This window comes from Athene cunicularia, assembly GCF_003259725.1.
Source record: "Athene cunicularia isolate RWA chromosome 4 unlocalized genomic scaffold, athCun1 chr4_part2, whole genome shotgun sequence".
Lineage (NCBI taxonomy): Eukaryota > Metazoa > Chordata > Aves > Strigiformes > Strigidae > Athene > Athene cunicularia.
In genome coordinates this window covers 14,422,077-14,434,653 of record NW_020799099.1, presented here as the reverse complement: position 1 = coordinate 14,434,653, position 12,577 = coordinate 14,422,077, and the positions used below count along the sequence as shown (strand labels likewise).

General features: G+C 45.2%; 1 protein-coding gene across 5 annotated transcripts; it reads left to right on the top strand.

Annotated features, from left to right (window-relative positions):
- The first annotated feature begins 6 nt into the window (after positions 1-6).
- HGSNAT (heparan-alpha-glucosaminide N-acetyltransferase) lies at positions 7-12,557 on the top strand. 5 transcript variants are annotated; one of them, XM_026848199.1, is made up of 17 exons: positions 7-102; positions 407-546; positions 1,049-1,170; positions 2,137-2,206; positions 2,834-2,903; positions 3,990-4,096; positions 4,546-4,622; positions 5,247-5,277; positions 6,173-6,333; positions 6,702-6,817; positions 7,521-7,642; positions 8,235-8,361; positions 8,513-8,599; positions 9,789-9,866; positions 9,983-10,053; positions 10,190-10,302; positions 11,303-12,557. In XM_026848199.1, exons 1-17 carry the CDS (start codon positions 19-21, stop codon positions 11,482-11,484), a joined length of 1,758 nt encoding a protein of 585 aa, XP_026704000.1. In that variant the 5' UTR covers positions 7-18; the 3' UTR covers positions 11,485-12,557. The 5 variants fall into 5 exon arrangements, with proteins under 5 accessions (XP_026704000.1, XP_026704001.1, XP_026704002.1 ...); XM_026848200.1 differs by lacking the exon at positions 2,137-2,206 and having other exon boundaries at positions 2,845-2,903; XM_026848201.1 differs by lacking the exons at positions 1,049-1,170; positions 2,137-2,206.
- The last annotated feature ends 20 nt before the right edge of the window (positions 12,558-12,577 follow it).

The following is a 12,577-nucleotide window of genomic DNA, read 5'->3' as shown; positions in this document are numbered from 1 at the left end:
CGGCGCCCCCCGGGGCGGATGGACCAGGCTCTGCTGCTCGTCCGCAACGAGCTGCCCGCGCAGGGCCTGCGCCTCGCCGCCCTCTCCGGCTCCTGCCACCAGGTGAGCGGAGGGAGCTGCGGAGGGTCTGCGCCGTGTGCGTGTGGGGCGGGCAACCACCGGCCTCCGCTTTTGACAGCCCGGCCCCGGCCCTCGGCCGGGCTGCTTGGCTTTTCTGGCGTGTGGCCGTGGTTTCGTTGGGTTGCTCCGTCTCGGTGGTAGAGCGGCACGCCGGGAGGCCCCGCAGTGGGAGCTGCTCCAGCCCCTGGGCGCCTTCCCAGTCTTTTCTGTTGTCGCTGTGCGAAGCAGGTCCCCCTTTCACTCTCCTTGGGCGCTAACTAGCTCCCTTCACCCTCTTCTTCCACAGTGCTTGTATCAGTTCCTGGCGTTTGTCCCGCCAAGCAACGGGAGCCTGAGGAATCCGGGCACGGCGGCGGTAATGGTCGATACCCAGCATCCGCTCACCCTGCTGCTCAACAGCTCTGTGGGTGACAGAGAGCTCTGCAAGTATGTGGCCCAGCCCCAGGGAACACCTGGATAGCTTTTTCCTCTAATTTTTACTTTCTTGAAGTCGTGTGCCTGTTCATTGCCTGCTCATCACCTACTTTTTCCTGACTGTTTAGACCTAGAGTTCAGCCTTCACCCCACTGCTCTAACTGTGGCGTAATTGTAATTGTGCTGGAAGGATCTAGGCACAAGCAGGAACTGAAGTGGTATGCAGTGAGCCAGCAGCAGCAAGCACCTGGTTTCTCTTGCAGAGTCTGTAGTCCAAGAAGACAGGTGATGTGGTAGGCAGCACACGTGCGGTAAAGCATCTGTGTTGGCTTAGGGGAGGGTAATGCTTGGCAAAGGCAGAGCGAGGCAGCTCCTTGCTAGATCATGCTGTTAGGCCAAGTTTTCAGCTTGCCTTTCCTACAGGCATTCAGGCTTACAGCCCGCCAAATGCTGCTGCGGTATCTGCACATAGTGGGGATGGCTCAGCAAGTTTCGTTTCCTTTATCCTTTGCAGGATTCAGTATCATTTTGGAGAGTTTGGCAATTATTCCCTTGTGGTAAAGACCCTAAGTACAAGCACCAAAACTGTTTCTTGTGACCTAGTCATCAATGAAGGCCCTATCAACAGCTACCTCCGTATGTAATGCTCTGTTTTCCCCTCTCATTCTACAATGTGCATGTCTCCCAGAAGAACCAACTTCCTAAAAAGTCTGTGCAGCCGCTCGTGCTGTGCTGAAGATGTGTCATGGGCTTGCTCCTCTTCTCTGTCAGCATCTTATGTCCTTATGTTTTATACATCTGTCTTGAGGCCCTAACCAGAATCAGGCCTCTTCACCTGCTATACTGCATGACCACAACCTTTCTGCAGCAGGGATTAGCCCAGAAAAATCGATGGGTATGTGTCCATACAGGGAGATATTTTTGTAGTTAGTTCCTGCTTCCCTGCATGATTATGTATGTACACAGAATCCTCCCTCTTCTTCCCTCTGTCTTGCTTCTCTCACAAAATGGGAAACAATTCATATAGTGTTCAGATTTTTGTTTTTTGTTGCACGTTTCATTTTAAACCTCACATCTTGCTTTTTTGTTCATTTCTTTTTCCAGGCTGTTTCAAACTCTCATCTACGTCTCCTCCATTCTTTTCCTTTAAGTTAGGTCATTCTTTACTCCCTCCACTTTTCCAGCTGTAAAGGGAAAATTCTCCATGCTCGCAAGTGTGGTGTATTACCCCCTACCCTGTCTTCTTCATGTTGAGGCTGTTTCTGAATCTCTAGTTTCTTCTACAGAACTTACAGCACATTGACTCTTTTCTCACCATTGGCTTGTGATGCAGTGCAGTTTTATTTTGCCTTTTTTATATTGAGATGTGCAGTCACTGAGCTGCAGTTTTAAACTAGCCAGCTTTTGTTTTGGGGTTTTGGTGTGTTGTTTTAGTTTTTTTTTCCTTGGCACTCGGGCTGGGGATATGTATTGCACAGAGAAGGTGGTGTGATGATTGGTGAGTTGGGTTTTTTGTCACGTTTGTGTCTTGCCTGGCCAAGCCCAGCTGCTGAATGGTTTTGTTAGGTCATTTATAGTCATGTTTTTCTCTCTTTCACATAGCTATTCTCTTTGCTTTCCTGGTTTACATGGGGATCCTTGCTATCCTGATTGTTGGGCGCCTTTTTATGAAGTAAGTGAAGAGTCTTGTAACACCTCCTTGCATGTGAAGTGGGCCCGCCAGTTTAAAAACATGCATGCGATAATGCTTCAGTCCCACCATGGCACTGCTTGCAGATCAGATCCTGTTATCAGGTTGCCATGTACAAATAAGGCTGTGGTAGATGTCCAAATGATAATAAAAACAGAGTGCTACGATTTCCCTTGAGGAATATCTTGTGGCCTTGTTAGCTTATATGTGGAGCAGTTACTGCAGAGCAGCTGACGTCCGCTGTAAGCTCGCACACACCCTGCCTCACCCTCCCATGACTTGTTCCTGGGTTTAGCCCTGAATTGGCAATACAAGTCACTGGGAGTGAAGCGTGTGTAGCATATGTAGCCTTCCATCCTGGGTGCTGAATGATGTGAGCTGTCCCCGCCTGTAAACAGCCCGAGAATAAAGCCCCCGAACCTGAGCTTGTGGCAGTGTAATTACATAGCTGAACTGATGTCCCAGGTACAGTGTTACATATGTGAGCTGGGAAAACAGAAAAGGGGACCTTCTCAACTTTTGATTTATGCTGCTAAATAGTTGATATTAAGATGAAATTGGCTATAAAATACTTCTTGTTTTGTGTTTTAAACTGTTACTAATTTTCAGAATTGATCCAGTTAGAAACTGGGTTTACAAGAAACTGAACTCCAGAGAAACTGATCGTCTGATTAATTCTGTGAGTAGTATCTTTAATTTACATTCCACAGTGTTTTCACCTCTGAGGAACACACACTATCCAGATATTTAGGGACTTGTTTATGGCTAATCATCTTCGCCCTGTTTATGTTCCTCTTGGCAAATCTTTTACTGATGCCAGACAGGCAATTCTATATCAATGGAGAGTGCTAGACTGGGTTTCCATGCAAGTTGAGTGGATTGATCCCCAGCAGAGCTCTTGCAAGTCTTGCACATACAGTTTTGTGCCTTCTTTAGTTCCCTTGAAGCAAACATTTTAGTGAAAAAACTGTCTCCTTCTGACATAGACAATGTAAAGGAAGGGAGGAAATGCCATCTTTCATGTCTGCTTCCAGTACGCAGGAATTTTAGCAGGACTTAAGATTTCTCTGGCAGCCCTAGAGCTGGCATTTCTGAGTGAGCCATGTTTTGTACTAGAATATAGATAGATCATCACAGTTTGGGCTCTACATCTAGGAGGTCCAAACCTGTCTAGAATCAAAAGACTTGGAAGCAGAGCTCTGCAGCAATTCTTGTAGTTGTTCATCACCATAGCTACATTACAGCAATGTCTGCTTTATGCTGTCACTGGGGCTGATCAGAGTGATTTAGGGAACTCGATTGGAAATTAGCCACTCCTGTGTTTAAAAGGATTCATTTTCTGCTGGTTTAGCTCTCTAAACAGCCTCTTTGTGGTGTCAGACAAGTGGCAATGGGATGGGATGGATCCTGTTTGAGAATCTGGATCTGCTCAGCTCTGTTGTAAAGCAGTGCTCAGAGATGGCAAGTCTGTGGCTGATCTGGACTGGACCCAACTCTCATGAGTGTCAAACACAGGCTCTTTTCACTGCGTTTGTTGTTTCCACCCTGGTCAAAGGTGGAGTGTGGAAGATCTGCAGATATTACTGCAGCATGGTGGAGCCATGAAGGGGTTAGAAGTAGCAATTGGGGAAACAAAAGGAAGAGGAAGATGGGGAGAACAAAGACAAACACAGTATGTGAAAGTATGCGGTTTGCTGACTTCTGTTCCCTAGGCAGCTGATGCAGCTGCTGATATGCCCTTCATGTGTCTGGTTTGTTCCCAAAGGAGCTTGGGTCCCCGAACACAACAGACTCCGTTAGCAGTGATCCCACCCCGCGTTTGTGGAGCGCAGCCTCTCGGCAGCGGCTACGTTCCCTGGACACATTCCGAGGGTGAGTGTAAGCTCTTCCAAGGGGAATCATATTTTTCCAATGGTGGTTTGACAGTGTATGGAAATATATAGCAGATGGATAGTTCAAGGGGGTCTGTTTTACTTGGAAGATAATCAAGGTTTTAATTCTTGGATTTTCCGAAACACTTTACAGTTGATCTAGTTTGAGGAAACATTAAAGTTGTGGCAGAGGGTGGAAAAGAATAACATATGTTCAGTGCAAAAATGCTATGTGAAGGAGCTTACTTTGGTTCACCACCACCCATGATCTTTGAAACGCTGCTTCCTGGTTGGCAAAGCTGGGAACCTTGTATATAATCATGCTTTAAAAATAAAATAAACCAGATCTCACAGTTAGAAATGTTTTAATGGGGGTAAACATTAACTGTGTGTTCATATATATGTATTTCATTGACATGTGATACTCGTGTGTGTTTGTTGTCTTTTTAGGCTCTCTCTTATAATTATGGTGTTTGTTAACTATGGAGGAGGAAAATACTGGTTCTTCAAGCATGAGAGTTGGAATGGTAAAGTACAATTGAAACAGTTAATCTGGGTTTAACTGCAGCAGTATCTAGATATGGTTAGCACTGCAGCTGCTGCTGTGAGCTGTTGCTCAGCTGAAGGCTGGGATGCTGTGCCAGTTTGCCTCAGCAGGGTTTCTGGCCTGTCAGGTTAATGGGCAAAGCAGTGTATAGTCCTACTCGTCACAGGGAAGGATGGTTTCTGATCACAGTCTGTGTGATCTTTTAATTTCTGACACCAGTTCATATCTTTAACTTTTCTGTGTTCCATAATGACTACAGTCAACTGATGGTGCTTGATGCTGTACAAACATAATGTCTTGATTGGCAAGCTGATGGGTAAGGGGTTGGGCATTGTGCTGCCCTAGTGGAGAACAGCAAGGATCCCATCCCTGAAATCTTTCCCCAAGACATGGCAATCAGTTCTGACCCCGTTTTTGAAGAATGGTAAAAGCAGTGAAGCAAGATGATTAGTTCTTTGTAAGTTTTGTTTATAATGTCTTTTAGATTTGGGGGAATCAAATAATTGCAAGCAGCCTGCAATTCCTCTGGAAACTCAACAATAATGTTGTTAAAATTTAGGGAGGGTTTGAGGTAAATAATGTGTTCCTTTGTACTTCTCTGTAGGATTAACAGTGGCAGATCTGGTGTTTCCATGGTAAGTCTTCCCAAGGAATAGTTCTTGTGTCAAGTGATTCTTCATGTTAAGGAATGCAAGGAGAACGTTGTGTGCACCTTGCTTCCATGTGGAAATGTATCTGGAGGGGTGAATTTGTGTTAAATGATGGATAGGAGTCTGCGCCTCAAGATAACGGCATCATCCTTATGAACCAGTAGAAGATTTAAGTGCTTTTGGCTGCCTGGCATCCTCCTTGCTCCCTGCACACCATGTCAGTGGGAGGCTCAGAGCTATGCTGGTAGTGGAAGTGAGGAGCTCATTGCCATGCTGCTGTGTTGAAGGCAGTTAATCTGGCAAGATTCAAAGCTGGACCAATGTGTGTCCAGAGGTAAAATAGCCAAGGGAATTTTGGATTAAGTTAGTCTCTCTATAACCAGAGAGCGGTCTTGTGGGAAAGCAATTATCCCATCTGCCCCTAGCATGCTTCTCTAAAATACACACCAGTTGTGGTTACTCTTGGAGATGAGAACTGGACTTGGGACTGTGAACCTAATGTAGAGGAGAGGAGCAGGTCAGTTCTGAGTTTGATTCATAGATTTGCAGCTTGTGTTTTACTGCTCTGAAGAAGCTAATTTAATTTTGGGTAATGGAATTTTTTGGTGGCCTATGAATTGCTGCAGAAAGACCAATGCAATTACCTCCCTGAACTTTATTGCCTCAACTGACGACTGAAAGAGGCGGAAAGGTCCCATAGTGCAAGCTCTGTTGTCTGGGAATTCCTAGTAGTCAGAGGAAATAGTTTTCTAATTTCACTCAACGCATGCATTTCTGTTGGGCCAATGCAGGCTACTCTGTGGGCTTTAGTGTTTGCTGTCACACATATGTGTGATGAGACATCATCCAGCTCCAATTTCCCATCTGCTCTCTTCTCCAGGTTTGTGTTCATCATGGGGACATCGATATCATTGTCACTGAGCTCCATGCTGAGGTGGGGAAGTTCCAAGCGGAAGGTGCTTGGGAAAATCCTCTGGAGAAGTTTTCTGCTAATACTGCTGGGAATCATAGTTGTGAATCCCAACTACTGCCTTGGACCTTGTGAGTGAAACTTGCTCTCCTCCTTGCATTTCTGCAGCTGTTCTTGCCTCCTTGGCTGGGCTGTTGAGAAAAGAGTGTCAGCCTTGCTGTACTGACCAACTGCATGGGGGCAGTTCGATGGTATCCTCCCTGTAGAATGCTGTTCAGTTCTGCACTGATGCAATTCTCTCTTTGACCCCTGTGCTGACCACTGTTTATCACCTTAGTAGTGATGTGCCCAGGGTAGTGATTTATAGAAAGTGGGGTGGCAGAGTGGCACTGTCCCTTGTACCTGCAGGTACAGTGGGTCTCAGCTCTCCCTGGAGAAGGGCAGCTTTTTAGCATTTATAAAAGAGCCCATGTCTGTTCCTGTTCCATGTTTTTTCCAGTGTCCTGGGATAATCTGCGTATTCCTGGGGTTCTCCAGAGGCTGGGATTCACATACCTGGTAGTTGCTACTCTCGAACTCCTGTTTACAAGAGCTGGGGCTGAGAGCGGGGCCTTGGTAAGTTACGTGGGGAGATGACAAGTGATACAGGAGTACGGTTTGGGAGCTTTTGCTCTTCTTTGGGCACAAAGAACACATGAGAAATTATGAGAAAACACGTGCCATGTTACCTGATGCGTAGTGCAGCGTGACCTGGCAAAAATTTCAGGGAACATGCACCCTTCAGTGTCCTGGTCTGCATTTTATCACATCTAGTTTTGCTGTATTTGAGGATTTCACTGATCCATTCAGATGGTACTTAGAAGCAGGCATTCCCAGGCACTTTTGATGACTTTCCACTGCCAAAGGACGCCAGGGACAGGCATCTCTATGCTGAGTCCCGTGGCCCGTGTTTTGTCCAGTTAATTTTGGCAGTGTGTTTTCACAGCAGGGGAAAGTAATACTGCTTTTTGGCCCTTCTGGAGTCTGTTTGCCCAAAAGGCTTTTGTTCTACTCATGAATCAAAATTCCTTTTGACATTTTCCAAGCTAAAAAACATTGTGGCCTTTTGTTTTGGTTTCTTTCTCCCCCTCCCCCAAGTAACTAAGTGTCTGGAAATCATTTGTGAAGATGAAAGGTCCATTGGTAGAACCCAGTTTTGTAATGACAACAGCTCCCTCTTGTATCTGGGGGACTGTCTGCCAGGAAGTACAGGATGTCCCCAAGGGCATGGTTTTTACTTACCAAGCTAATAATACCCCCCTCCTTCCATCTCATGCAGGAGACGCCCTGTTCTGCTCTGCAGGATATTCTCCCCTACTGGCCACAGTGGATTTTCATTCTGATGTTAGAAGTGATTTGGCTCTGCCTGACCTTTTTGTTACCAGTGCCAGGTTGTCCCAGGTAAGACTCTGCACTCAGACTACTTTCTGTGGGGCATCAGATTGGTTTTCTTCTACTGAGTAGAAAATACATTTTATAGCCATAGGGAAAGAATGAAGAGGAGAGCTTTTAGGACAGCGGGGTTAAGGGAAGCATTCACCATGTGAAAAAACTTCCTTTACTTTGGTACTAAAGTACTAGGTGGCATAAAGGTGACATCATTGTTTCTATATAAAGAAGAGGATTAAAATCTCCCTGAGGTCTGTGTACAGCAGTATCTGATCATCTCAATGTCATCCCTGTCTCTATCTTTGCCCCTTTAAAGGGTCAGCACCTGCAGAGCAGGTGGAGCAGCTGGTTGGGTAGCCAAGCCTGAACTGAAGCATTGCTTTAGGCTCCTGATAGTGCCTGTCCTCTCACGACCCAGCTGCTCATGGCACCGGGACGATCAAAACAGTTTGGCCATCAGCCAACTGTCATGCAGGACCCGTGTTTCACTGTGTGCTTCTGCCCATGGAAAACATTGAACATTTAGTGTGCTGGCCAGTGGACCAGCTAGTATTCAGGTGCAGCATACCAACACTTGTGCCATAACCTGTTTATTCTGTCCTAGGGGCTATCTTGGTCCTGGAGGCATTGGAGACTTTGGAAACTATCCCAACTGCACCGGAGGAGCGGCTGGTTACATTGATCGTTTGCTTCTTGGAGAAAAGCACATATATCAGCATCCCTCTTCGAGTGTAAGTAGTTTTTGGTTTGCAGTATGAAGCTGCAGGCAAGCACTGAACATAGCTGTCAGGAGGGGCTGGGGAATGATACATGCAGGGGGATGGAAGAGAAAGGAGAATGGTTGCTCAGGTGCCCTGTAACAACTGTTTTTTTCTCCCTAAGGTGATTTACCAGACAACGATGCCGTATGATCCTGAAGGGATCCTGGGGACCATAAATACCATTTTTATGGCATTTCTGGGACTGCAGGTACCTTTTTTCTTTCTGGCTATGTGCTATAATAGGAAGATTTGAAGGAATCTTGGGAGTGGGAAGGCAACTTGGTTTCTTTATTCAAGGCTGAGACTGGTTCTAACAAAACCTTTTCCAGAGCAATGCTTTCAGGCTGACTTAGCCTGAGATGAGTGTCAGAGAAGTGGAATCTACCCTGGCAGTAGCTTGCATTAGATAAACTAAGACTTTTTTGCAGTTTTTGTAAGGGATGGACACAAGAATCTTGCAAAATCTCCACCCAGAAACCTCCTTTGCTTGTTTTAAGGTTGGGCTTATATTGGGAGTAGGCTGGCTCTGCATATTGGAAAATAGGGCCAAGAGATGCATAGACTTCACAGCTTCATTTTAAACATAGAGTTTTAAAGGTCACAGCTGTACATGTTCTCCGTTGCCAATTTTCCACTTGACATGCAGTGTTAGCCATCTTGCATAGGTGCTGTGGGTGTGCTCACCTTCCCAGGCACGAGGGAGGCAGGGGTTCACATCAGTGTTACCGACATCAAAAACTCACAGCTCATGTGTTTAAAACAGGGTATTGTGACACTTTTGGGTGCAGTTCTAGTTAGTCACTACTGGCTTTTCTGTCTATGCAGCAGTTGTTAACCAAACTGAAACTTGTCCTGGGAAAGGAATGTTACCGCATGTAGCACTGGGTAAAAACTGACTGGGAATCTCAGCGGGACAGAGCTGGGAACAGAAGCGTGGCTCTGAGGAATGAGTGAGTCATCAGGACACGTTGGTCAGTGGTGCATGGAAAGGAGCGTATGCTCCGAGCTGGCCAGGGTGCGACATGGCACTGTGGAGAAACTGTTGGGGCTGGCTGGGGAGTCGATGTGGTGGTGTTCCTTTGTGCAGTCCTTACTGAGGGAGGCAGATCTCCAGTCACATGGTGTTAACACAGCTGCTTGTCCCCTTCCTCAGTGGAAAAGTAGTGAGGAAGGGAGGAAAGGTGCACCTCTGCTGCTGAGTGGGTTGCATTTAAATATTTTCCCCAGCTGTGTCCATTCTTTGCAGAGTTCCCATTCTGAGCCTTTCAGCCACTCAGTTTATATAAATCCTATTCGTGTTCTCTGTCTTCGCACAGGTAGCTGGTGACAAATACTTCTGGCTCTTGAAATGTAGCTACATTTACAGGCATTAATTTTTTGTATTCTTCTTACATTAGGCAGGAAAAATTATCTTGTTCTACAGAGACCAGCACAAACAAATTATGAGTCGCTTTGTCATATGGAGCATAGTAATGGTAAGGCAGAGAGTTAGTAGCTCCTTAATGGACATGTCTTTTTAAGCAACGCAAACTTAGTATGTCTGAAACATGTTGCACCACTTTATATAAACTTTAGCAACTTTCTATTTCAGGGAATTATTTCTGCTATCTTGACAAAATGTTCTAAAGAAGAAGGGTTTATTCCCATAAACAAGAACTTATGGTAAGCAACAAGATAAAACTTTTAACATGATTTTGTGAAAGTGCTATTTTACTTTGGAGAATTGTTTTACCCTTCTTATATTGAGATGTCTGTGTCACAGTTCTCTAAATAATCTTTCTACTGAAAATGTGTGTAGGTCAATATCCTATGTGACAACCATGAGCTGCTTTGCCTTCATCCTCTTATTGCTCATATATTACCTTGTGGATGTCAAGAGACTGTGGTCAGGTGCTCCATTTTTCTACCCAGGTGAGTAAAATCATGGCAGAAAACATATTCCTTTCAATTCTTTCTGCACTGGTACTATCCTTTTATGTTTTCTGTGCTTCCCTTGTCTTTAAAAGAGTTGGTATTTAGAATGAAGTAACCCAAAGGATGCCAGAATGATTAACTTGGAACTGAATCTTTGCATAGAACTGGGACACTCGAGTCCATATATCTAGGAGAGAGGGACTGTCACATTTTTAAATGAGGGCTGGGAGCTGCTATTGCCCAATGACTGTTCTCAGTTTGGTCCAGAGTTAAGGTCCCAGGGAACAGCTGCCTAGTACCAAGCAAAACACCACAACTGGTTCATAGTTGGGTTTGGAGAGGACTGCTGAGACTTGTGTAACCTAATGGGAAACTCAAAGGCCTGTCAACAGAGTCATACCACTTCTGAAGAAGATGAAATCCTCTGGGCAGCTGTGTAGGTTCTGTGTCTGTGTTTTTAGATAAGCCTGTCTCCCAAAGCATCCCATTGTGGTTTTAACCACACTGGGCTCTTGACAAACATCCTAGTACAGAATGAAAACCCACAGCAGAGGGAACCTTTCAGCAGCTTTGGTGTCTGGACAGGAAGATGGGTAGGGCAACAGCATGGTATTATATCTCCTACCAGAAATCCCAGAGCTTTGAAGGGCAGGCAGCATTTGTTTGCAAAGGCAATAGGTCTCACAAAATAGGTTGGCATTTGGCCACCCTGAAGACAGTAACTGTGATTATTCTCCTTGTCAGTAAAATTGCAGGATGACAGTTTGGTTGTATTTTTAATATAGCGTATAGGTCTATGTTTCTTTTCAATAAACGTTTTGAGGGAGAAAAACCCTCAGATTATTTGAAAACACATGTGTAGCGTGTCTGAGGCAAGTAACATTAGCTGTTGTCTCGGTGCTACTCTGTTAGGTGAGCCTGGCATGCCTCTGCCTGCTTACTCTGAAGCAAGCTCATACCTGTTCTTTCTGATGGTATGACCTGTGCTTACTTTCAGGAATGAACTCAATCCTGGTCTACATTGGACATGAAGTCTTCGAGAACTATTTCCCTTTCAAGTGGAAGATGCAAGACAGTCAATCCCATGCAGAGCATCTGACTCAAAACCTCACTGCGACAACTCTTTGGGTCATAATATCTTACTTACTTTACAGGAGAAGGATATTCTGGAAAATCTGATAGAGGTGATCAAGGCCTAGATTCTGATGGAACAAGTGCACAAGGTGGATTAGCCTGAAACAGAAATACTGCCACTCATGCTAGGCTGTATTACTAAAAAGGGATACTAGTTCAAGTTTACAGTGCCATGGAGGTTGACATCAAGACTTTTATGTGACTTAAGGGACTTATTTTCCTATTTAGCAAATACTTACTAGTCTTCTGCAATTGCCCTTTCTGTCTTCTGTATTTTGTAAATATTTTACTGATCTCCCTCCTTCACATGGAGAAACTGAACATATTGCAGCAGTTGGGCAGTCAAAGACAGCCTGATGGTGCTTACAAAAGGAACTGTAAGGGATCTGGGTGGTGATTGCAAGGGGTTATCAGGATGGGACTATGGTAACAGCCATTGCACCTGCGAAGGCACCCCCTAACTCACATAGTTTGGGGTCTGTACATACCCCTGGCACCTGCCACGTGCCTGTGCCACTCTGGCTCCTGGCACACACTTAACTAGGCCATCTTCTCGACTTGGAAGTGCTGGCAGCGTCCTCAGCCCTGCACTTGAGTCGGTGGTGCCGTGACTGGGAAAGCTCAGGGTCACCTCTGTGCTATAGTGTGCTGCAGAATGTGGCGACTCGACTGATCATTCTTCATTGTGTTCTTTCAATTTGGTCTCAGATCAAAACCTTAGGTTTAGGACCCTGCTGAAGCCTGCTGCCAAAGATCTCTTCTGTTGGCTTATAAATCAGCACACTGCTGCTACAGGTTTAGCAGTCTGTGTGTGCATCTTCTGGGCCTTTGTGTTACATACCTCTAGCATGGATGAGGTCTGAGTTTCATGTGCTACACTCTAAGAGTGCGGACTTTGTATAATCACTTGGATATTGCCAAAGTTGGATCAAAGCAATCCTCTTTATAAATGGATTTACGTAAGGGCCCTGAATCTGAAAACCAGCAATAGAGGTAGAATTCAGCCAAAAAGGAAGAGATAGTAGACCAATTCAATGTAAGAAAATAGTTCTTGGAAACTCAGGAAATTCACTCATGCTGTGAATTCCAAACTAGTGCTAATAAAAAGCCTGAAAGACCCTGCTATGTTTTCTGTGTA